We start from the raw sequence: 26,709 nt of genomic DNA, 5'->3' as shown, positions 1-26,709 counted from the left end.
ATTAAACCAGAACATGCTATTTTAGACTTCTGTGAAATTCTGTGATTAAAATTTCAGGACATCTCTTCTCAGACGGATCATAAACCAACTTTTGTTTGAAGAAACAACCGCAAAGCCACAAAACCACTCACTTAAATCCACTCCTCAATGTCAAAGAAAAAACCAAATGGCATTAAGATACAATCTAGGTTTAGTCAACACTGAGACACAGATTAGGGATTAGAGATTAGCAATTTATCTGATGGATTTCCAGGGTATGACAGACATTGTGTACTTATCATTGTAACAAAAATAGCATTGAAAAGCATGCTTGAATTAACCATCTTGCTGGTGATTTTTTGCACATATTGCTGAAATAATCAATGGAAAATGCTAAATAAACACATCATGGTTTAAAGAGATAAACACACCTGCATAAAACAGTTTCATAAAACATAACTGGGGTCTTTAGTATTGGGAGGGAGCTGGGGTTAGACCTCCTCTGGAGGAGCCCATTTCCTTTTTACTACACTCTGAGGGGGGGAAATTGGACTACAGCCAGCTCTTATGGGAGCATAGTAATTAAGGCATGTTCATGCAGAGAGTCGAGACTCACCAGCTTCTGGATACAGCTTCTGCTTATATATACAGAATTTTTATGCTACTTTCATACTACTCATTTGTACTAATGAAAACATGCAACGCAAACAGGCAGGCACACACACACACACACACACACACACACTAAAGCATTTCATGTTAGGAACCCTGCTGGAAGATACAATGGTACATTGCATGGTCAAAAGTATGTGGACACCTTACATCAAACATCGCATCCAAAATCAATCCACATTTTGCTGCTACAACAACCTCTACTTTTCTGGGAAGGCTTTACACTAGATGTTGGAGCATTGCTGCAGGGATTTACTTCCATTCAGTCTGAAGAAAATTAATTGAGGTCGGGTACTGACTGGCCGATTAGGCTTGGCGTGCAGTTGGCTTTCCAACTGATTCCAAAGGTGTTGGACGGGGTTGAGGTCGGGGCACTGTGCAGGCCGGTCAAGTTATTCCACACTGATCTCGACAAAATCATTTCTATGTGGACCTCACTGTATGCCCGGGGACACTGTCATGCTGAAACAGGAAAGGACCTTCCCCAAACTGTTTCCACAAAGTTGTAAGCACATAATTGTCTAGAATGTCACTGCATTAAGATTTGCCTTCACTGGAACTAAGGGGCCCAGGCCAAACCATGAAAAACAGCCTCAGACCAAGGGGTGTCCAAATACTTTAGGTCATACAGTGTAGCTTCACCATTGCACTTCCATCTGTAACTTGAAAGTGTGTAAAAAGGGTGTAGGGCATGGGACTGTGGCAGATTACTCTGTTATGATTAATTTCTTATGACAAAAAGGACAGAGTGTGAACATGGCCACAAACTCCAGTTTGACAGAAAGGCATCTGTGTAGGAAATGATGGCTGCATCTCAGGGCCTTTAAAAAAATATTGCATTGCGCAATTAACAGAAGTAAATCGGGAAATCAAGATTGGTGAGTCAATACAATACTATGGGTATAAAGGCCCAACATGGATTTCATGTTTTATCAATTATTAAAATTCTGCACAGCGCTAATTATTAAACATACAACATGATTTACAACTACTGGGACAAGAAAACCTAAAGCCTTAAGTAATACATATTAAAATGCACAAATGTGCTGTTACAAGTAATACAATGTATAGGGCTGAATATAAGCAGAAACTCCTTTTAGTGTGATCCCCGCTTTTACAAAGCTGCTGTATTTTCTATTTTGTTCTTTTTGTGGCAAGAACAACAACTCAAAAACAGGAGACCAGGAATGGCAACACGCCTTCAGAGGATATGTCTTTAATGCTATTGTCAGGCCATTTTCCTAACAGTCATACGTGATCAATACTGAATGCTTCACACAACATAATTCAACAAGAATTAAAAACAATGAAAACGATAATAAAATAACTAAAAATAAGGCATTGGTAAAAGTGGATACAAAAAAATGTCCCCATGGTTCATAACAACAAAGAATTCAGTACAAAGAATGTTTTTTCTTTTCTTTTTTTTAAATTAAACATAAATAAAAGAACTTTGCTTTACAGAATAGTCAAGGTTGAATAAAAGAAAATGGGAGCACCAGAATAAATGTGCTTATAATTTCATCAAAATATATCACAAACAAAAAAAATATATATTAAAAAAAAAAAAAAAAAAATCTGTGGCGTAAATGATTTGACCTAAGGATAAAGCCAGCCTGTTCGGGAGGGAAATTGTGCTTGTCCTGATGTGTGTCTCCTCTGAAAGACGAGGCTTTAAAGCCTCTTTACTGGGTACTGAGATACGAGCAGCGGATGCATCTTCACCTTGATCCTGCGAAGGGTGCTTTGATGGCCTCTGCCCCGCAGCGGGCCCTTGTTCATAAATGAGTAACACCTGCTTAGCTGTTTATTGGACCTCATTGCCAACAATTAGCCAATGATAGCCTTATTAAACCTAAAGAACCGAAAGCCTAAAGAGACAATTCAGCTAAACGGTTACAGATACAGTAACACAGCACTGAACCGGAGATACTGCAGAGATAAGTGCAAGTCGAATAACAACAATAAATAAAAAAGGGAAGAACTGGATATCACATACTCCCAGAAAATGTTACTTTCTTTCATATCACTGTCCACATGTCACCTTATATATAGCCTTTATTAGCTGTGATATTGTCAAGTGTACCGTTCGACTATCCCCGTTTGCTTGTGTCCTCTTAGCGCACGTTCCCGTATGACGCGAGGCCACCTTTCGCTGTGAATCTGTGAAACTGGCTGGCTAAACGTGTGCGTGATGTAAACGCGTGCGGCCGGCGTGGCAATAATTTGACACCCTGTTTTCGCGTTGGCTCTGCCTTCAATTTAGCGCAAAGCACAAAGGCTCGTTGTGCTGGTAAACATTCCCCCTCCTGCAAAAGTTCAAGTACGAACAGTTAATAAGCCATCGTCTGGGTACCTACATACCACTCCACCGCCCCCAGTATATACACACCGTCGTAATGTTCAAAGCGATCTCAGAGGTAATGTTAATTTTTTTTTTTTTTTCCAACAGTGTGTGAAATTATCAGAAAAAGTCATTTAAGCTCTTTTTTTTTTTGTTCAACAAGGTAATAAAGAAATGACCTGATTATTGTGCTTTCACGCACACTGAAAGCAAAAAGGTCTTCAGTTTTTCCAGAGGGATCGTTGAAGAGGATGCTTGCATAATGAAAACAGGCTTGGAAGTATAAGACAGGCAGAGAACTCCTCACTCGCTCATCCGTAGGATGCTCTGTGACTGGAAATAAAGATACAAAATCAAAAACAGAAGTTAGAGCTCCTTTTAAAACCAGAATAAAATATTTATTTGATTTCTTTTTTCCACTACACGCCTTGCACAAACCCAAATGTACTCCAACAGGGGGTGACTAGTATTAAATCAAATCTGTCTAGCGTTTTAAATCAAACACATTTGAAAACTCAAGGACACAAAATTATTACTGGATCAGGCCTGATGTTCAGCCACAGTCTCGCTATAGAGACAAAACCACATGCATGGGCTATGATTCTAACCAGAAGTCTATTTGAAATGCATTTTCATGGATGGAAAAAAAACTTTCACAGATGACATTAAAGAAAACACACATCAACATAACTGCTATCTCAGTGCAAATTCAAGAAACTTCAGAGAAGGATTCTCCATGAAAAGGCCAGCACTAATTATTTGACATAGTTTACAGAGTGAGAGGTCCTGTACCAGCGATGAAGCCTGGCTGTGTGAGTGAGCCACAGAGTGGGAAAATGTATGGAAATTTACTTCTTGATGTCAGTGCCAAACTAACCTTCAATCAATTTCCACCTATCACACTCTTTATTTGGTCTGTCCCCTTACCAGCCAATCAGAGATTCAAACTTACCAGGGGCTTTGCTAACCAAGCCTCCTCAGAAATTCTTGAAGATCTCCAAGTCCTTAGCGGGCACAGGCGGCTCCTTCTTCCAGTCATCTTCGGGGTAAGCGTCAAAGTTGGACGTGTCCCCCTCGTGAGACACTTTGGGAACTATGGGAGGCTGGGGGTAACAGCCAAAAGAGGACAGGTAAAACAAAGAACGAGGAGACTCACAGTTATCAAACATCTCACTGTCCCATGCAGGGACATTCAAATCTGTCCCCTGATGGCAAATATTTTGTATCTGCTTCAGAATTTGCCACATTCTACCCATCAACAATGGGAAATAGCATCAGAGACAAAAAAACAAAGAACAAATAAAAATGTAACTTAAAAAGGTCGAGGTTGAGGTTGGGTCAACCTAGCATTGGTGCAGTCCTTACATTTGTTTCTTCCCCATTCCAACAGTCCAATCCAATATTAATTAAAATATGCATGTACAATTACAAGTTGCCAGTATCTTTTCCCCATATTGACTGAGACTAGGCGGGTGACAATATAAAATGTAGATTGTATGATTATCTTACAATCCAATATCATGATTTGGATCATGATATTTGATGATATTTCTGGTGTCATGATCATATTTCATATTTCAAAATCACAGTATACTCTCATACCAGTATACTAACACACCCCTACTTCAGATTGAGTTTAATAAATTACCTCTGCAAAACTCTTCAGCGTTTAGACACGAACCCATGTGATCACTTGCATTTAACTTTCAATGCCTGGTAAAACTGCTGCATTATTCTAAATCCTCTTGCCCGATTGGCTTCTCCACCAGGCACATTAAAAGCAGTGACTGAGAAAAAATACCCAGGGGACAAATGACCCAACTGAGACTTAACCCCACAGCCCAGGACTATGTGCGGATATAAATTTGTTTAACGGTCACCAGTAGCTTTAATTGGATGAGGTACTTATCTAGAGCGCGTACTCATTTAAATTTGTGAATGTAGCATTAACTTGATACAGTTTAAGGGGGGCACTGGGGACGATTAAAAGAAAATTTGATTCCCGACTACAGTATAAAGTATTATAATGAGGTGTACCATTAAGGGTGAAATAAAAGGCGCGAGCGCTTGCTTATCAAGCTGTTCTACTGCGAGTGCAGGAATAAAAGAACATGGTTAATGGCTCTGCACTGCCAAAAGTAACAAGGCCATGTTTCCAGTATACTGTGAGCCCGTGTTGAGCAACAGTAGCACAGATAAAATGAAAGAAAAGAAGGTCACGCAGAGAGCTCGTTTGTTTTTAAGGGCGGTGGGGAACACACGCCGGCCCGGGGCCAGGTGGCGGCCGGCGGTTAACAGCGAGAGCGCGGGGGGTAGCCGCAGGGCTCCGGGGGGGCGGATTCGCATCTGGGCGTGTGCGGTACGGCACCACTCACCTTCAGCTTCCTGAGAGGTACGCCGTCCCAGTCCACGGTCTTGAACCACCGGTGCTTTTTCACGTCGTCCGCTCCGTTCTGAAAGAGAACGGCGTCGCTGCTGGTGACTTTGGGCTCGTGCGCTCAGACGCCATTGCGTTTCCTGATGCTGCCCTGCTCGTCCGTGCCAGACGCCTCCTCAAAGCCCAACCATTCCCATCCGGCAGCACCCATCTATTTGAGGCCATCTCCTGCAAAGCTTGTCCTTTCACATTTTACCTTCAGTGCGGTTTGCACTATCTTATAACTTTTCATGCTGTAACATTTACCTCAAAAAAAATGCAGGAATTGGCTGGATTCCTGGTGTGAGGACATGACCGCAATATCGATAGCAGACTGTCCTCTGAAGGTCAGTCCAGCAGCCTCACAAAAGAGGCGCTGTTCCTCTCTCAGACCAAACCCTTTGTTCCCCTTATGCGACTCCTGAGGAAAGCTCAGAGGAAAGGGCCTGACCCAAACCATCGGAACTAGCCATCATCCCCCAGTGGTCCCTTTGCTTCAGCGCTTGATGGTCTGAAATCTTAGCCCCCGGCCCCGCCGGCCCCCCCAGCCCTGAGTACTGGGTACTAAGCTCCGGTCCGAGAAATTCATTTCAAAATTATGAATTTACAGAACCACTCAACACACTGCATTCTCAGTTAGAACAGGAGACTTATATATAAAGGACCATCTCCACGGAGAGTGGAGCCAATTGTTTAGGTAAGTTTGCACAGTAATACACAAGCGAAATAACCACAGTGACACATGGGTTAAACTATGCCCCACCATTACATTCTAAAGCACAGGTTGAACTGTCAACACACCATTTGAAATCTACTCAGTTTTGTTCTGTTTCTGCCTGAACAGGCACTGCTGAGGTCTACCCGTCTCCGCTGGAGGGGAAGTGGACGCAGAGCTGAATAAAACCGCCCGTTTGCCTGGCTGGCAGGGGCGGTCCTGCTCACTCCACAGCGCTCCTAAGAATTACGCTACGAGGGCTCCCCAAATTTCCACCTCTCCGAAAGTCTTGTCCGGACCGCGCCGGGGACCCGCAGAGCTTGGCGCAGCACCCTGACGCGGCGGCCTGCGGGCTATCTGGCCTGTCCGAATGAGCGATGCTGAATTAAAAGAGCCGGGCCCCTGATTAGCCAGCGCCGCGCTAGCTGTGCTGCAGAGCCTTGGCACGCTGACACCAAGGAGAAACCGCGCCGCTGGGATTACAAATTACACTCGTTATGAGAGCGGTAAAACACAGGGGTCTCGCTGCTCTTAACACAGAGGCACATTAATGTGGAAACAAAGCAGCCAGTCAGACCTGGGCTACTTACAAAACAAAGCCTTCCTGATGCAAGCAAATCCTGATTAAGAGTACACTGACTTTTTCCAGGCTGTGGCAGCTGTGGCTCTGGCCTGCCCTTCATGTTCGCCCATAACCCCGCACGCTAGGCGTGGATGCGGAGACACCCCGCGCGAGGATGGGGGAGGCTGAACAGGCTTGAGGGGGTGATCTGAAAGGCCGCACGAGTTCCGAAACTGGCGTGGGGACAGGACTGTCCAGAGTGTAGGCCCACCTTTGTGAAAGCCTCTTAATGTGGCTGCTAATTCAAAACAAATGCTCATGTCCTGAAGCCTGACACTGTCAGGAGGGTCCCAGCCAGGGACTGCAGTCCAGAGCAGACTCTCCGTACTAAAGAGTCCTTCTATACCATGGCTGCCCAACCCTGCTCCTGGAGATCTTCCATCCTGCAGGTCTTCAGTCCAACCCTAATAAAGCACAGCTCATTCAACGCCTACAGATCTCATTCAGCTGCTAATAAGTAGAATAAGGTGTGTTAAACTAGGGTGGGAATTAAAACCTACAGGACTGCAGATCTCCAGGAACAGGGCTGGGGCAGCCCTGCTGCTCTAAACAGAACAGACTGTCGCTCTCCTGGGCTCTCCGCACTGCTCTGTGACACGCTCTGTGACACGCTCTGTGACACGCTCTGTGACACGCGCGTTAAACACGCGGCTCTGCACCGCCGCCCCGGGCCCCAGAGCGGAGCAGCCCGCGCGGCGTCCGCCACGCTCCGCTAGCCTCCTGAAACACTGCGTCCTCCCAGAATCACAGACCGAGGCGTTCCGGCCGGGCCGGAAATCCAGACGGGTGAACCGAAGAGGGGCAGCGCACGGTTTACATGCCGAAAGTCATCATCTGAAGATCCGGTCCCACACGCCGTCGCCGTTGGGATGAATGGACGCTGCTTTAGATGAGCTCTGGCACATCTCTGCTAAACGGCACATGATGCCAAACTCATCACTCCATTGAACATTTTTCATTTTTAGAATGCTTCCAGGGAAAACTACCAAGATTTAAAACGTGCTAACGGCTACTGGAGTAAACAGGGAGACAGACCTGCTCAGCTAGCTGTGGACTGTACAATCCTTACCCTCCGATATTTTTAATCATTTGTGTATTATCTGCTCTGCCAGTTTTGGTGTGAACTGGGTGTAAGGTTGGGAGAAATCACTGGACTCAGCATTCTGTAGCCTTATCGAAGCTGAACAACACTGCAACTACACAAACTTTATAAAAACTGCACTGTATAACACTGCAACAACACAAACTTTATACAAACTGCACTGTATAACACTGCAACTACACAAACTTTACATAAACTGCACTGTATAACACTGCAACTACACAAAATTTACATAAACTGCACTATATAGGCTTAACACCATCTACACAAACTTTATAAAAACTGCACTGTATAACACTGCAACTGTATAAACCTCACAGAAACAGCACGGCACAAGAAACACTGCACACAGTTTTGACTCAAGGGGTGTAATTACACAAAACATTTATATATGAAAAATTTCTGGTTAATTTCAAAATGATATAAAACACTCAAAGCAAATAAATGTCCAATTTTTTTCCTGCAGAATCACTTGGCCAATAATCTGCATTGCAAAAAATCCATTTAGAAGGATAAAGAGCATTTAATGCGCACTGAATACAACTGGTGTACGAGTACTGGCGCAAGCACATAAAATACCCTGGCATTCATATTCAAAACATTCTCCAGGGAAAAAGCCCCACAAAAGGAAAAAAATAATAATTCTACAACACATTCATTTACTGTAAACCAATATCAATGTAATCTGCAATAAATTCATTAAAACTAGCCATGAAAAATGCTGCCTCGAGTCTGGAAATGGCATATTTCCACTTAGATGACGTACTGTTTCTTTTTAATACCACCCAAGGGCTGTTTGGAATGGCTGTCACTCAATTTGTAAGACCAAATGCTACATGGCAGGTTCTGTACAGCAGCCAAAATAATAGAGCTTACAAGAGCCACAAAGGCACAATAAGAGAATTGAATCAAAAGGATTTGAAGTGGAAACTGGCAGATAAAATATCTTCTGTACACTTTCATGCAATGTTTTTCACCGCAACTTAAAGAAAATAAAATATTTAAATGTATTATGTATGCATAATAAAACAGATACAACCAATGTAGCGCACATTTTTTTTGCAGAATTGCACCATTGCGTGTGAATGGGAAACACGCTTTTAAATGGCGCTAATGTCAAATAAGGAAGAATTAGACTGCTATATAATTTACACAAACACACACAGAACATTCCTATATGCTAGCCTGGTGTTTTTCCTCAAGTTGCCTTACAGACACTACCCTGTGACAGACGAGAATCCTGTGACCTCTGACCTCTGACCCAAGGTCACTGAAACAGCTTTCTAATGGGGCACTGTGCCCGAGGCCGCTTCTGGGAAGTGCTTACGGATGTAACACTCAGTTAAAAAAAAGAAAAAAAAAGAAAGGGCAGAATATTTTTGAAGTGGCTGTGCTTTAAGCCCGCTCAGAAGCCATGAACCACCTCCAGCGGTGAGTTTTGTGATCTCCCCTCTGTAAAAACACAGAGGACGCATGCTTCTCTGTAAAAGGTTATCTGCGCTCTGGAGCTCGTTAAGGGTCGCAGCAGAGAACACAAGACCTCCGGGCCTGCGGAGGCAGGCCTCAACTCATAAACTCAATAAAGCCTTCACAAAACAACAGCTTTGTACTGACACACAGCAGGTCTCACGCTTTTTTACTGAACTACTGGGGACACGTACACCACACCACCACGTTTGGTGTTGCAGAACTAGCAGTTTTGTGTCTTTTTAATGCACTGACCTTCAATGCAGACATTCTGAGCGTGGGCAGGACTGAAATGGATTAAGCCTTTTTGTGCTTGCGCAGAGAATGAGGCAGACCAAGACAACAACGTTAAGGAAAAGCACACAAAACGTGCCGTGGGAGGAAGGACTCTTCGTTTCGGGGCTGTCCATGCAAAACAACACAAGAAAATGTAATAAAAGCCCGCTCCCTCTTCTTCGCTCACCTTCATGTTCCCCAGCCTCCGTGCCCTGTCAATGACCAGGAACTTCTTGATGAGGTCCCTGGAGAAACAGAGTGGAAGGGTTCACATTCAGCCAAACGCCTCTTATTTTCTCAGCATTTACCCTGCAGTCCGCGGGTCAATAACAAACCGAGACGGCCTGTTCCTGTCCTTTTTCATGTTCCCATTTCACCCTATGGTTACATGACATGAATGCATAACACAGAGTCCAGGCTATTCAGGTTAAATATGTCCTTTCTTGAACATAAGGACACTTCATCATATGGGTTGCCCCATTATAAAAGGACATTTCATACAGCCATTTCATTTTCCGGAACATTTCCCATACATCACCAGTGTCATTATTATTATTATTATTGTTATTATTGTTGAAAGTGTTTTATCTATGAAAGCAAGAGCGATCCCAGCGGATGGCATTTTCAGACCCCAACATGTTATGTGGCCTCGTAATTTCACTGAGAAACCAGAAGTGCTGTTCAGAGCTCACCAAACACAGCTCAAAAGTTCACAAGTATTAATATCTCCTTCTTGAGCACACGCAGTACAAACGAGCATCATCATCATCATCCTCATCCTCTGCGGCAGGAGCTGTGCGACGCTCGTCGCTGATGACTCTCAGCCGTCCCGCGGGGCGGTGGAGCCTCCGTCACAGGTGCAGAGGTCCCAGGACGCACCCTGTAGACGTGAGCCGTGTCTCATCTCCATGGTGACGCAGCGAGCTGGCTGAGCGCGGGCCTCGGAGACGCAGCGGCAAACCCGAGAGCCCGCGCCAGACCGCTGTCGTCGCGCTGGGCTGACGGGCCCGGGGGCCGGGAGGATATGAAAGCTGCCGGCGTACATATTTACTCCGCGGTTATGACATCAGGCGCCTTCTTCAGGAATCTCCTTACACAGCGCGGCCCCCTCTCCAGATGTCTGTGAGAGCCTATACATTCTGCTCTCTGAACTTGGAGAGTCAGCATTCAGTAATACTGCTATGGCAGAGCCTACATTTACCCTCAGTTATAAGCGTTTCATTTAATATGGGGGAGGGGTTTATGGTGGCCTTGAAAGCAACAGAGTCAAATGAGATTTTAGCGACGATGCTGACTTTGCATTTATTGAAGATCACGGAATACGCTTCTCACAGATTAGTGCATTAAAGAGGCAGACTAGCGCAGCTGCTTTGCGCTAGGCTCCTCTCTCTGAATGTCAGTACAGGGCAGGGCTGGAAGCTGTGTCCCCCCCTGCCTGTTAGGCCTCGCACCACCACCCCCCCCCCCAGGCGTCCCAGGCCTGCCTGCAAACGGAGAGCTGCAAATGACTTTCCCTCCTTTTTCCCTCCTTCCCCTGCGTCGGCGCTGAGGGAAAAGCCGTGGTGCACTAACCTAAACCAAAACGGAGACTGTGGTGGACCAGCAGCGACCCGCCCGGCGGCAGACGCCGGGCTGCGATCGGGCCACCCGAGCAGCGGCAGGAGCGAGGCGCGGCCCTCGTACGGTTTCGTCCGGGACGCTGCCGAGCGCTGCGTGTATAAACACTGTGGAACAGGCTCTCTGTTAGGTCTCTACATGGAGCTAGGAAACAGAGTGCTGCTACAGGGGTGAGCCGTGCACACTGAGCCTGTCGGTACATTATACAGTACGTGACATCAGAGGCGCGATGCAGCCGCGGCAGCTGCAGGTCTGTACGCCGGGAGAAGCACTGCTGTCCCGCCGGTGAGAAAAGCCTCACCCTGACCCTGAACTTCTTCAGTAAATATCCACAGACTGCGATTCGCTGTGCGTAAATCTGGGCGGGTACAGGCATCTGCAAAGCACACAGGCTGCACATGGCCCCGACACCTACGAGGCGGAGGGAGAAATGAATTGGCTCGTCTCCATCTGACGACCTGGCATGAAAATCTAGCGTTGCACCCGGCGGGCCTGGCCGCGTAATCCCCGCCATCGCTCGGGCTGTCAGAGCGCTGGGGGTTATTTACGGCGGGGATTCCCCCGGAGCGCCGCGCGGGGGCCGTTTCGGCCGCGGGGCCCGGTCGCCGTAATCTCTCGCTGCCGTAATATACGAGCGCGCCCGCCTGCCCGTCCTCAGCGCCGCCGCCGCCGCCGCCTCCCCGGACCGGAGGGCGGCTCTGAAGTCTGAGACGTCTGCGCGTCTGGCTCGTAAACGCCATGGCTGCCGGCGTCTTAACCTCCGGGGCGCTCGCGCTGCCGTCGGCGACCGGGGCCTGTAATCTGTGCGCATTCCGCTCGTGCCTGGGACGCCCCCCTAACGCGCTCACGCTTACGCTGCTCCCTCCTGTAAAACAGCAGAGCTGCAGCAGGCTGGCCTGTCCCGCAGGAAACCGTAACAGGGAGTGTGTGTGTGTGCTACCATACCGGCAGAACAGCACACAGCAAAGTCACCTGCGTGCCTGTCAATCACATTTTCAGTTCAGTCAGTTCACAAAAATGAACTGGATAAAGAAATTAATTTCTGTGATAAAATAAGCAGGATTGTCTGATGATTAGATATCTGCACATTTTTTTTGTATGCTCCCATGCATAAAACAATCAATTTTTTCAAATAGCGAGTGTGCAAAAGCAGCACTGGAGAGGTTTGACTGATGGCTTAAAAAGGCACTCCATTAGTGATGCGTGTATGTGATTGGTTGAGTCTGAGAACATGTAGTTGCTGAGGCCGACCAATGGTTGCAGCAAGAGTTTCTTGACCGATCTAGCTTTGCGCATTTCATGCCCGAAGCTCATTATTGCAAGTTAACTGAAAGCTAATGTGGCAGTCAACAGACATGGGTTGTCTTTTTTCATTAATTGTACGCTTGGTGATTAGAACAGATTTTTCTAAATTTAATTTATCGTTTAATCTGCTTGACATGATGTGAAGAAAGAAGCTGTGTGTTTAACTGCCAAAAGCTTATTTGGATTGTTGGCACACTTGTTAATGAAGGAAATGAATGAAAACAGATAGAAACCAATCATGAGTTTAAAGGGAAGTTTTCCAGCTGGCCTATTTTCAGCTCACCAGCCACCACTGATTAAAAGTCATTTCAATGCTGTCTGCTACCAATTGTTTGGGTCACAGGCATAATTTAATTAGCTACGTTTTAAGTGTGACTAAAATTTCCAGATTCAGTGACCGGTATTTATTTGATAACTCATTATCAGCCTACAGCAGGCTACAAAGCCCAGCACCCCCTGCCCACGCCAGTGCACTTGACATCCCACACGCAGAGAAGCTGTTTGGATTGGCCGAATGAGAGATCACCAGTCCCGCACTTCAGCGTGAATATCGACCAATGCGCATCGGCAGCTGGTACATCCTTACATGAAATGAAAAATCCTCAATAGGATGTTAAACGTAATTTTACAATCAAATTTATTAATTTTGTGTACTGACTGGAAGTGGAACCGACCCCAAGCCCCGCCGTAAAGCTTGTCCGTTGAACCTGGCGCCGTAAATCAATATGAAAAAAATCAATGGACAACGGGACGAATTCTCAAGGTTTCGTGAATATTAAAGGGTTGGTATGAACGATGTGCAAAAGCAGAAAAATTCAATGGTGTCTTTGACGGCAAAGTCAAAGTGATATAGCGTAGGGTCAGGAATGTAGCATAAGGTTCTGAATGTCAGCCCCAAGCGCCCACAGACACACACTCTCTGTTCCTATGGGGTCATGATAAGGCAACGGATCACGTGGGTCCTTCGCATGGAAAAATCATCACAACAGAGTCAGATCAGGGCGCCGGTGATTCTGCCGCTCTGCAGACTCTGCTGAATAAAGCATGCAATCAGGTCTCCAGATACAATAATAATAACAGTAACTATAATCTGTACCCTAACAGGGTGCGCGTTCTGGACAAACCGCTTTCCCAAAACAAAGCCGCCTTAGTCTCAGGCGTTCCAGGTCTCCTTACTTGACATAGAAATCCAGATGGCGAGGGAAGTCAAGCTTTCCAGCGAGGATCTTCTGATAGATGCCAAATGGATTGTCATCAAAAAACGGAGGATACCTGGGAGGAGAAAAACAAAGGAAAAGATGAAAAAAAGAGCAAGTGATTCATCATTCCATCTGAGGAGAGAGATTATGAAGGCTTTGGCGCATTTTGAGTTGGGTTCTGTGAGAAGAGTCAAAACAATCGAGTTTCAGACGACGGCTCTCACATGAAGCGCTTTTTGAACGCTTTAACGAAACGCAATTTGGATCCCCGTCAGCTGGAAACGACGGCTTTTCAGAGGAATCCGCGAAGAGGGCTTAAAATAAAGTCCCCTTTCAAACAACCCTGAAGGAGAGAGAGCTTTATGAAAAGGTAATGCACGTTAAATAAGAGTGCACAGGATGCTGAGGCACCAAGGTACTATCCCCCCACCCCTGTGCCCTCATTCCAAACTCCCCCATCAGACCCCCCACGCACAGTCACCTTTTCTCCCGGTAACTCGCTCAGAAGAACACATCTGTACCCTGTCTGAAGGCAGGGACGCTGGCGCCGAGCGATTTCTCAGCGCCAACCAATTACCTTCAGGTTGCGTAACACGCCAAACTGCGGGGGTGATGCAAGTCTGCGGACGGCAGGCCGATAAAGCCAGGTGTCCTCTGGTCTGACCGCATTCAGCACAAAGGTCTCAGAAACCCTTCGGGTCTTAAAGTGCTGGACGTACCTCAATCCAGCTTTTTTCTTTTTTTTTAAGGCATAATTTAAAATAATTGTCAGAGATTTGCCTGCGGAACAAGCCAATGCGAAACTTGGAAAAAGGAAATGGGTTTTCTGGATGTTCTTAGTCTCTCCAAACTAAAACGTGGTGTTGAGAAATAATCTCATCTTTGGACAGATGAGAACTCTGCAAAAGTACGTATTACTCTTGGCAACAAAAAAAAAATCTACAAAACAAAAAAACACACATTTCTTGGGAGTTTCGTGTGTTGAAGCGATATAAATAAGTGACCAAAACAGACATTCCATACACTGTACTTTTTTCCTTGACGATTTTGCATGTTGAAACTGGCGGTCTGGAAAACTTACAGAAAATTGTCAAAATGTCACGACATTCTCCGGCCGTGTTGGGAACGTTGCCAGCGCTCAACGTTCCAAAGGTGTGTGAAAATCTCATTACAAGTTTTAGAGCAGCACTGAACAGAAAAAATAAATAATCGACAAAAGGCCAATGTGCGATTAGTGTCACAAGCTGAACGCATTAGAGGTAAGTGTTGCAGTGGGAAAAGCAGGACAGGCTAACTTGTGAACTTGAAAAAGCAAGGATCCCTCAAAGGAATCCCCTTCATTCCCGTTCATTCTATGTTGGGAGGTCACTATAGAAAGAGCAGAGGGGCAACGTGATTTAAAGTGGGGAAAGCATGGATATCGGTACTCCTGCTGTAAGTGCCGGGCCAGAAACGAGCGTGGCCATTAAATTATACTATAGGCGTTTAGCAGATGCTCGTATCCAGAGCAACTTACACACATTTTTTACATAGCATTTACACTGCATCCATTTACACAGCTGCATACTGAAGCAATGCAGGTTAAGTACCTTGCTCAAGGGTACAATGGTAGTGTTCAACCAGGGAATTGAACCTGTGACCTTTAGGTTACAAGACCAGCTCCTTACCCATAATACTACACTGCCGCCACCCTACCCGGCTGCTTAGTCCGGGCACCGCTGCTCTTGCCTGCTGGATGAAGACAGCGTGTGCAGAGGCGAGGTTGCCCTGGTAACTGCTAATGGGCGGCCGTGCGGCGACTCGTAACAGATGGGGTAACGGCGCTCTGGCATTACACAGCTGTGGCTCAGGGTTTATGTAACGCCTGAGGCACGGCCAAGATTCCACTCAGAGGAGCCAGGAGACAGGGAAATAACAGCTGCCTGCCCGGGGTCTCTACCATTGGGAGCAAAACGGGCTCGTGGGATCAAAGGCTCCCGAAAAGCTGAAGCCAATCTCTGTCACAGTCGCTAACTTCAGTCAAAGGAAACGGCGAGTGGTAACCAGTGCTTAAAGCATCGAGGAGGAACGTCTTACCTTTCACAATAAAATATGCAGCCGAGTTCATAAAATTTTCACTTGGCTCCATACATTAGCTAAAGGAGCTGAACCCGGGCTGCAGCTCCCAGGTTGCAGGGTTACGGGCAGGTGGAGCATTCCGGCAATGCCCAGCAGTCCTCTGAACCCGGGCTCTTTCAGGTCTTGCTGGTAACCTTGTGTGGAGCCCGTTGCGTAACTCGGGTGGGTTCGCGACCATCGCTGAGGATTCGTGTTGCTTCACAGACCTAAGGAGAGGTCTTTTTCGGAAGCCCTGGTTACATTTTTTTTTTCCCCCAAAGGAAAGCACGAGACCTTTGGCTAAACCAGCATGCAATCATAAAGCTGCAAAGGATGTCCAGACTCAAAGGAACATTTGCTTTGGCTCCTGAGCACTTCCCTCGCTGGTTGAGACCACAGGAACGGAGGACAGTCACTTTGGGGGTTTGACACTTCAAAGGACTCCAGATTTACAGGAGTGCATCTGAGGCGGCAGGATGCTGTAAATATCCTTATCTGGGGCTAAAGGGGGACGAGCCGCTGTATCTGGCCTCGGGCCGACAACCAGCCAGCCAGCCCCCATCGCGCCGCGCGGTGTCACTCACTCACGAGGATGACCAGGCCGTGCCAGACGAGGAAACAGGAGATAAGCGGCGGAGGAACAAAGCCAAACGGCGAACAGCGAAATCTTTCGAAGGAGGCTTTTCGTTGGGCGCCTCAAACAAGCCGAGGTGTACTTTCACACGAGTGCGTCCTCGGGGTTCATAGTTCTCACAGGGGTGCAGAAGCGGCCCCCTTCCCAGACGGGACGTCCTATTTGCTTGCGCCACAGAGCAAACCGTGGAAAGCCGAGCTTCCTTCCCGTTTCAGCGTTTGCCGAGCGGAAGGGCAGGCCAACCATAACACCCCCCACCCCCACCTCCCAACCCCCGCCTGCACTCATGGCCCGCGTTCGGGCGGAGAGGGGTCAGGGGGACCCTCAGGCCCTGTGAAAGGTACACACAGAAGCAGGGTAGGAAAGGGGACGTGACCCCAGTCCCAGCCATCCCGCTGGGACACAGGTCATCAGTGTGCTGCCGTGGGGAAGGGGGGCAGAGGGCCAGACCTCATGGGTAATGACTTCAAATCCCGAGGACGGGGTTGACACTGCTGCTGCATTCAAAGTCAAGGTGCCGGACTGCAATTGCCCCTGTCACTACGCCAACAGTGTCACGCTGCTGACAGAATCTGTACAGCTAGTCTTTAGCCCATCAGCTAGCTACCAGAGCTCAAATCCAACCTGCACAGAGAGGAAGGAAGGCTAAATGCTGCCAAAATAACATGCTTCCCAAAAGCGTTCTTGGCTGGTACAGAGGCAGTGACACTGAACATGTCGTCGCTCTGAGAGATATCGACTAAAAATATTTAGACAATCTGTAAGCCATCAACTTTCTCAGAAGGACAACCACTCTGCTGGACAAGTCAAAGGTAACAGATGGGTATATAGACACACTGTACTTCCTGGTTAAAATACCTCAGAGCCTGTGGCTCAGATCTCTCCAGACTGAAAAAAAAAAACATGATGGATGCGTTCCGGCGTTTAGCCGCAGGTAGGAAAGCAGAGCAGTTTGCGAATTTTCCTCCACAGCCTCAATTACCCCTTCACTGCTACCGCACAGACACACAAGCGCTTCAGACTGCACGGGTGGTTAAAGTGCAGCACTGCTAATTAAAAGCTGATTAACTGCGCCAGCATATTAACTACACAGCTGGACTTCTACATTCCAGGCTCTGACAATCAATCTCACCGCTGCTCAACACTGCCCCTGCTGGCCAGACTTTTACGCCTTCCAGAACATACAACCTTGGGGCACGTTTTAATCAAAAGGCAAACCTGCAATGGTTTCAGAGCCCTGGGCTTGCCAGTTCAAAGAGTGGATGGCAGGACAGGGGTAGCCTAACTTTGCTGTAATATGTTCAGCCATTTATGTCTTAAAGAATGTGCTCATTCTTTTTTTTTAATGATTGTAAACCAAAAGATAAAGATGTATACAGTTTTAAAATTTATGATAGCTTTTAAATTTCCTTTCGATTTAAAATTTATGTCACGCCAAAATGTAAGAACTGGATATTTCACTCAGTATGTTAGTTCTGCATGGATATTTAGTTCAAGGTGTTGCTTGATTGAACACACCTTTCACAGATTAAAATGTAAATGCCATGTTACTCACAAAGAACAAGAACAATATCAAATCCTTCTTGTGTAGTGAGCAGCATAAAAACTGCTCATTTCTGCTGCAATGATTGAAAATAACACCTTCGGGGATTTCAAGTGAATGCAATAGGCTTCATATCATGACATCTATTTTCAATGATTCTTTATGGATAGTACACGAGTATTAAAAATGTGATTGTGACTGTACAAGGTGTTTAACTGCCGGGCTTGTGTAAGGCTGCTGTCTGTCAGAGCCCGCAGGGGAAGGCTAAACGTGACTCTGTCTTTAGAGGAGCAGAGTGAGCCCAACACAGAGTTTCCCTGAGCAAGCACTCCTTTCCCAAAGCAATTACTGCCCGCGTCCCGACAAACGGCTTCATCTGAGCACCCCGCGTCCATTTGGAGAAAATAAAGATCATTTATTATACGCCCAAACTTTATTTTGGACTGAATTTATCCGGAGTATAGCCGCTTCTAACAATTATAGGGAAATACAATAACGCTACAATTCTTTTCACAATCACAGAGAGCGGTGCTGCGAGTAGACCCACAACTGGAGCGCGCGGAAGGTGCGGGTACACCTCTAACGGCCTGGTAATGGCGGTATCCGTCACGCGCTGGGCAGCGCTAGCACGCTCGCGGCCGTTTAGCGAATGTGGGACACACAGCACGGGGAATGGCACACTAACTCAGGCCTGATTTGCGGTACCACAAAACTGCCCTGCTGTAGACTTAGACTCCTCAAACCACTGGTGGGTCGCAATTACTGGAACCTCTACTGCTCCCTAGTGGTGATCAGGAACAGCTGCACCTCTCCCCCTGACCCCTCTCTGACCTCACTGCTGCTCATTCTGTGTGCCCACCACAGTGCCTGCTATTGTGTCCAAGTACAGTATTCAGCATTCACTGCATTTGATTGTTTTGGACAGATTACAACAATCACCTTGAAACCAAACACGCATGCAAGGATGTGCCGCACACACACACACACACACACATGCCTTAAATGTTTAGGTGCGCGACTTCTAAATGCTTAAAGGATGAATATTAAGACAAATGCTAAACAATTAGGAAAATCTCTAAATGATTAAAAAACTTTGTGCCAACATTATTAAAATAATTCATAATTTTTTTAAGTGTCCTGTTCTCGTTGTGATTGTCATAGGTTTGTGTCTGACAGTATTAGTGCCGAGCCGGTGTCGGTTTTGACAATTGGGAAATCTATTCCTTGATCAGCTCTGAAGTGATAACGTCGGCGTATGCTTTCACGCGTGGTGAAAATCAACTGGCATTCCTCGAAATGCTTCGCAAAGAATGGGGGAGAAAAGTGAGAAAGACATTTGGTCTCAATTTCAGCAGATTTCATTTTTTTTTTTTTTTTTAAAGTCAAAAGTAAACTTTGCGACACTGAGCTCACATACTCCCAACAGCACTGGAGCGATGAAAAATCACGTAAGACACAAACACTCGACAGTGACTGTGAGCATCGAGCCGCGTAGCAACCGCACTATCCTCTCAACACATTTGAAGCTGTCCGCTCTGTACTGCCCATCACATGACACTTTTCAGTGATTTGCGCTCTTATACAGGCACGTTAGTGTTACTTATTGGAATTCCGTCTGAGTGCAGCCTTAGATGTAATTGGTTCTATCAGGCGCCCAATCAAAAAAAAGGAGGAGGAGGGGTCATTATTCACTGTGCCTCGTATGCCAGTGGCAGCCTTAGCACTCTGCTGATTTAGTGCGGTTAGCGTGATACTCCCTCCTGCTGGAGCCTTCGCTTCCAGGCTCACCAGATCCTTTCCATTACTCTTAATTTCGCTGAGTTTAAAAAAATAATAAATTATACAGTAACCCACAAAGATCTTCATTTCTCTGTTAGTCATTTTTGATGACGATGATGATGGAGCTTTGCCACCCCTAACACACACACACACACACACACACACAAATCAAAAAAAATAAACAAATAATGAAATAAGCCGACTGCCTGAATGAGGCTGAACTCACTCGGTTCTGACGAACCCCGAACGTGCAAAGCCTCAGTATCTTAACAACCACGACAGCAATCATTCATTCTTCATACACCCCGCTCCGCTCGGGCCAGCGTAAAAACAGAGTGAGAGGCATGCGCTGCACACTGGAGAGCCCATCACGCACAGGCATTGAGCAGTGAGCAGAACATCCAGCGCCAGAGCATTCCCAGGGAAGTCCTCGCGCGGCTCTGGGATTTCAGCGGCCTGCCGGCTCGGCTCCGCCTCCAGCCCGCGGGTCGTGAGACGGGAGGAGCGCCACACGGTGGAGATGTTGTTCCAGCTTTCGGCGCGGTGGAGCAGCGAGAACAGAGGAGCTCGGACGCGTAGCTTTGGGGGAAACAGAGGGCCCGTGCGCTTCCGTCTGTTCCCCTGAGAGGAGGTTGGCTTCGCTAGACAAAAACAAGGCCAAACAAATATATGCTACCACTTCCCTAATATAAAAAAACGCTTTCAAGTGCTTATTGGGAATCAGTCCTCAAAGAGCCAGTGATATTGTGTAAGTTTTCTTATTTTTTTTAACTCTGTTGACTGGCTGGTTGGTTACGCTAGTCTCATTTGCAAGTGCATAATTTATTGCACCTTTGATCCAGACTGAGCACACAAAATTCTTTGTGCTCTACACTACCTTAGCTTCGGCCAACAAAGCTCATTTTGCTATAGTTAATGTGATCTTGAAGGATTATCACTCATTTTCCTACACATTTTTCCTGAGCGTGTCAATGTCAGCCGCACTTGTTTATTGGCCGGTGGTCGTGGCTGTCGAGGCCAGACGGCCGGTCCCGGCCCCGGCCTGGCGCGTCCTGGCGGCGAGGTCTGAGCGTGTGACGGGAACGCCCCGCGGGGACAGCTGCTAAACAGACCCCGTCAGCGCGGCCGTCCGCGTCGGGCCTGCTCGGAAGCGAGAGCGGACCGCTGAAGCAGCACACCCTCTCTGGCTCACCCACGCTCGCTGGAAACTTGGAAACCCACCGAGAGAAATTCCGCACTGCTGAAGGAAGGCAGGGGGATGGCTTATTTCAGAGTGAGGAAGGGGTGAAGCCAGGCTGCGCTCAGACTCACGCGGAGGCCGAGAGGCAGGGAGAGACAGAGCAAGGAGCGCAGAGGCACAGAGAGAGGAGAGGAGAGTCACAGAAAGAGGAGTGCGGAGCAGTAGAGGGAGAGAAGAGAACTGACAGAGAGAGAGAGCAGAGAGGATGAAGCACGCAGAGGTTCATCTCGGGGAAGGCTGCTGCAGCTTTGCTCCCAGACACATGGGAAGAACAAAACGCTCTCCTCAGACGCAAACATCAGAGGAGAGCATCCGAGAGCTCCACAGCAGGCACCCACATGCCGTCTCCAACGGCAACATCAGTCTCAGTTCTCTATGAGCTTCGCCGTTTCATCTGGAGGTACCTGTCTGATGGGGCAACCTGACACACCGTTCCACATCTAACTGTGCACTCTGTCTGTTCTTTAAAGCCCTGCTTGAATATGACCATGGCAATAAATAACATCAGAGTATGGATTTGTGGTGGAGTGTGACAAAGCTTTGTTCTACTCTTGGCAGGAGGTAATCCTTCTGGCCAAGTTAGGAGCGTCTGTGAGCACTCAGTCGAGTTAAGAGAGTCTGAGTGCTCAGTTGAGTTAGGAGAGTCTGTGAGCGCTCAGTGGAGTTAGGAGCGTCTGTGAGCGCTCAGTGGAGTTAGGAGCGTCTGTGAGCGCTCAGTGGAGTTAGGAGCGTCTGTGAGCGCTCAGTGGAGTTAGGAGTGTCTGTGAGCGCTCAGTCAAGTTAGGAGAGTCTGTGAGCGCTCAGTCGAATTCGGAGAGTCTGTGAGCGCTCAGTCGAATTCGGAGAGTTTGTGAGCGCTCAGTCGAGTTAGGAGAGTCTGTGAGGATTCAGGGTTCAGTAGTGTTAGGAGAGTCTGTGAGGATTCAGGGTTCAGTACTGTTAGGAGCGTCTGTGAGGATTCAGGGTTCAGTAGTGTTAGGAGCGTCTGTGAGGATTCAGGGTACAGTAGAGTCAGGAGTGTCTATGAGGGTTCAGGGTACAGTAGAGTCAGGAGTGTCTGTGAGGGTTCCGAATTCAGTAGAGTTAAGAGTGTCTATGAGGGTTCAGGGTTCAGTAGTGTTAGGAGCGTCTGTGAGGATTCAGGGTTCAGTAGTGTTAGGAGCGTCTGTGAGGATTCAGGGTACAGTAGAGTCAGGAGTGTCTGTGAGGGTTCCAAATTCAGTAGAGTTAGGAGTGTCTATGAGGGTTCAGGGTTCAGTAGTGTTAGGAGTGTCTGTGAGGGTTCAGGGTTCAGTAGTGTTAGGAGTGTCTGTGAGGGTTCAGGGTCACTGGTGTGCTGGGTACGTAAGATGCCTGAGAGAGGAGGGACAGGGGAAGAGGCAGCTTACCCAGCCAGCATCTCGAAGATCAGCACCCCCAGGGCCCACCAGTCCACGGCCCGGCCGTGCCCCTTGCTCTGGATCACCTCCGGGGCCAGGTACTCCGGGGTCCCGCACAGAGTCCAGGTCCTGCGCAGGGAACAGGGGAGCCGTCACCACCGTGCAGCGGGGGGACAGCCTAGTTACAACTAGCATCCGCCGTGCCACACGATACGGCGCGGTGTCGCGACGCGGAGCCCCGTCGCAGCGCGGGCATCTGTCACGACGGCTCCTCTTAACGACTACTTGTATCTTTATTATTTATTTCATAGATGCGTGTTGCCGTTCGTTGTTAGTGTAATCAGTTTACACCAGGGTCGGTGACTATGCGGTTGTTCCTGACTTGGACCGGACTTCTCTCAGGGGTTCGCATATTGTCTGGTTAGGTTATACACTTTGTGTACGTCGCTCTGGATAGAGCGTCTGCCAAATGCCTGTAATGTATGTAATGTAATGTAATGTAATGGAAGCGCGGTGACGCGAGGCCCCGCGTACAGAGCGGACGGAACGCGGCGTGGTGCGCGCGGAACTCTCAGCTCATTAAGCCGCACAGCCACCCCTGCCGACCCTAATTACTTCACTCTAATTACCATCGCGCGTCTTCAGCCGCCGATAACTCCGATAAGACTCCTCTCCCTGCAGACCCGCGCGCTGCCACCCGGCTGCCCGTCACGCCGGTCTCAGCTTAGCGTAGGCGCGCAGCGGGGCATGCTGGGACAGCCTCCGCAGGCCCGCCGCCGCCACGCTGGGCCCGGGGCGCTCCAGTAATTGGCGACAGTGTCGGTCGTGACCGTCACCATGGCAATGGCGGTTCCTCGCGCACGCCAGCAGTGGGAGGGATGGCGGGAGTATGCGCTACCAGGGCGGTTCTCGGCCAAGCGTCTCCTTTTCATCACAATTCACTCATGGCAAACATCGTGTTTCGCTTTGTTTACCTTTCGGTTCGCTACGCGGAGAAGCATCATGAGATTTAGGGTTGTGTGAAACAAACAAACTCAATCAAAGCTGTGATTCCATTTCCATACATTTAGGACTGAAAGAGCCTGGAATGTGCCGCACTGCCGGAGGGAGAGCAGTGTCTGTGCAGTGCCCTGCAGGGCTGCAGCTCACATTCACAGCAGATACCTGTAAAACCTGCATCGCGGCCACCAGCAGGGGGAGCCACAGCAGCTCAGTCTTTCGGAACGACCAGCTCCCTGGGGTGACTGGGCGGATCGACGCGCCGCTCGCTGCGGAAACGGGCCGCCCCCCCACCCCCGCGGGTCCCCGCCGTCGTCGCCCGCGGAGCCCCTTAACGAGCGAGCCGGGGGACGCGTTCGAGCTCCGCGCCCGCCCCTCCGCCCCCCCCTCCTCTCAGCGATCGCCTTCGATCACTCCCAGATCGTTAGCGCCGTTAGCATTCAGCTCAGAGAGCCGAGCCGTGCGAGCGTCGGCTGGACCTGCTGTTCGTGTTTCTCTGTGATGCTGTGGCTTTCTGTGGAGAAAACAGGCACCCCCCCTCCTTCCTCTTTCGCTTCCCTCTCCTTCTGCTTCCATCATTTATGAGGAACAACGGGCAGCTCTTTACTGCCGAATAAACCTCATGCCTCATGCAATTCTCAGAGCACTACAAGCCCTTCTCACTAACCCATTTTATGCCTTGTAAACGTCCTTCCTTTGCCCGTTTAATCTACACGTCCCTTGGAAATTCAGATGATAAGAGTTTGCCAATGCGATCCCTCCGAGTGATCTCGCTTGGGGGAACGGCGTCCCGGCAGAGCTTTAACCCCTTAACGCCCCGGATCAATACCGCTGTGCCTTAGGCTTCCTGCCAACGCAAACACTTTCGCCAGCAACACCCTGGTACTCGTAAACAACCTGCTCCCAAAAATTTTGATGAACACCTATGAACAGCTGAACGGTTAACAATCTGGCCACTAGATGGCACTGTGAATCCACAGCTGTAGATGGGAGTGGTTTTTTTTTTTCCTTCTTGAAACTGCAGCCAAAGGACCATTAAAGTCTGAGTTGTTGTCTTCCAACTGCATTTGATGCAATTTCCCCTCCTTCCATTTATATAAGTGGGTCACTTGCGCATCAGAGAGATATCTACAACAATTGTATTTTCCCTATGCAACGCAGGGGAACTATAAATGTGAGCCATTATGTTTACATTCCAGGGTGGTCAGACTGATTGCTTTCTGTGTTTAAAAAAAGTGTCTGCAGTACGCAGCACACAGATTTCTTACCTCAGACAAGGTTTCTATTTTTTGAATTTTCCTTCTCCTTCAAACAGAAAAATAATGATAGCCAAGGGCTATACTCTGTAAACCGGACTGGAATGTTGACTAGTTTTTTTTTTGGTTTGTTCTCAAACAGCATTTTCTATAAAGCTGGGTGTTAAAGGGAGGCAGACACGAGGCGATGGAGGGGCGAAGTCTCGTGGTTTTTTGGGGATCTCTCTCGGGTCCTCCAGCGTTGCCGTGGCCGTCGGCACGCGGACGGGAGGCCGCGGCGCCTCGTTTTGGCGCGGCCCGCGGTCAGAAGGCTGATGCTCAGCCAGGCCGACTCAGCGCTCGCCAAGCAGGGCACTGACAGAGACACGACCACGCTGAGCACTGCTTCAACAGAAGGGTCCTCTGCATCACCTCCAACGACACCATAATAACCCTGCGCTACCACCACCTCCCCGGCGAGAGCTTTCACGCGGAACGCGCCGGAGGGCGTCTGAGGGAGGAGCTGAGGGCGGCTCGTACCTGTCGGCCAGCTTTTTGGCGAAGCCGAAGTCGGTGAGCTTGATGTGGCCCTCGCTGTCCAGCAGGATGTTCTCGGGCTTCAGGTCGCGGTACACGATCTCCCTGGAGTGCAGGTACTCGATGGCGCACACGATCTCGGCCGAGAAGAAGAGCCCCGTGGCGTTGTTGAAGCGGCCCCGGCTGCGCAGGTAGCTGAAGAGCTCGCCGCCCGGCACGTAGTCCATCAGCATGTACAGGAAGAGCTCGTCGTGGTGCGTCCAGAACCTGAGCGGCCCAAACAAAGCGTCATCTGCACGCATGCAACAGCGCCAGACGCCAACGGCCTTAACTTCCTCTGTCCAGGAAGCCATTCATGAGAAGGTACACTTCCTGACCGCCAGCCCTGATTAAAATACAGTGTGACATACAGTATGTTCACATACGGAACTGTAGTATTTTAAGTATTTATTCTGAAACAACTGCAACTACAATGCATGGGATGGTAGCGGTGAGGATTCTGGGGTTAAGGGGGTTTTTTCATATCCCGACCCACATGAGCCCTCCTCATATCTCACCAGTAGAGACTGACACTGGCGCTGAAGATTTACTCGGGCTCAGTAAATCTCAGTCTCTCAGTCCGCAGTCCCATCCACCCAGTCATCACGTGCTCTCACCCCAGCCTGCCTCTGACCAGAGGCCTCTCAAACAGGGTTCCCTGTGTGATCCGGACCTTTTTTAAGCTATCCTACCGGTCAATTAAGGCTGCTGAGAACGTGTCTTAGGTTCCCCCGTAATTTACTCCCCTCCCTGTAACACAGAACAGATTTCACCACCTGCCCTCTGCTTCGTCTTGGTGTCCAAACTTTCAGCAAATACCAGGCCCTGATTTCACCTGTCATTTGCTCAAAATGTAATCCCTGGGTAAAGGAATCACTTAGATTACGTTACATTACATTATATAACAGTATATTAAGGTATTAGTTGATCTGACTGATTAAAAGTGCTAGGATGTTAATATGGTATATTTACTCTACATGGAAAATATAGCCATTTCTGACAAAATATAGTATAAAAGGGTAAATCCACAGAGAGGGTAAACGTGTGCAATAAAGAACAAATAACAGGGTTTTGCAACGGTGACTGGATTAAAAAGCAGCACACATAGGTGCCCTCCAAACAGGGGACGAGAGGTCGCCACGGCCCTCCGGGGCCGAGCAGCCAGGTGCTCAGCAAACAGACACGGGCTGAAGAGCAGTGCTCTCCTCTGAGTGACTGCACCGTAGCCATTGTGTTCTACTGACATGCTCCCTGGCAGAGCTGAGGGAAGCTAGCACTGACAAAAGGTACACTCGGCCTTAAAAACACGCTGTAGGGCGGGGACTCAAAAGCCCAGGGGTTGGGACCTGCCGGTGGGTCAGGGGATGGCCTGGGAGGGGGGGGGGGCATTCCATTGGACATTCCTGCAGTCCAATGGAACACTGAAACTGTACCAGACCCTTCACTAGCTACAGTCTACCTGCGGTTGGGTTGAAAAATAAACCTGTCTATTTTTCAAACCCATCTCAGCTGT

The 26,709-nt window shown here is 48.3% G+C and overlaps 1 protein-coding gene across 1 annotated transcript in view; it reads right to left on the bottom strand.

The window, feature by feature from the left end:
* Positions 1-1,851: 1,851 nt before the first annotated feature.
* The window catches only part of prkx (protein kinase X-linked), a 51,699-nt gene continuing 26,841 nt past the window's right edge, over positions 1,852-26,709 (bottom strand). Inside the window, exons 3-9 of the mRNA XM_064310063.1 lie at positions 25,161-25,424; positions 22,396-22,515; positions 13,692-13,787; positions 9,781-9,838; positions 5,371-5,448; positions 3,948-4,098; positions 1,852-3,328 (exon numbers count right to left, since the gene is read on the bottom strand). Of these exons, the coding sequence (XP_064166133.1) occupies positions 3,973-4,098; positions 5,371-5,448; positions 9,781-9,838; positions 13,692-13,787; positions 22,396-22,515; positions 25,161-25,424 (742 nt within the window). The 3' untranslated portion in view covers positions 1,852-3,328; positions 3,948-3,972. The remainder of the gene's footprint in view (positions 3,329-3,947; positions 4,099-5,370; positions 5,449-9,780; positions 9,839-13,691; positions 13,788-22,395; positions 22,516-25,160; positions 25,425-26,709) is intronic.

The sequence above is a fragment of the Anguilla rostrata genome, chromosome 15, assembly GCF_018555375.3.
Source record: "Anguilla rostrata isolate EN2019 chromosome 15, ASM1855537v3, whole genome shotgun sequence".
Lineage (NCBI taxonomy): Eukaryota > Metazoa > Chordata > Actinopteri > Anguilliformes > Anguillidae > Anguilla > Anguilla rostrata.
Note: the sequence above shows the minus strand (reverse complement) of the source record. Positions and strands in the feature narration are given on the sequence as shown.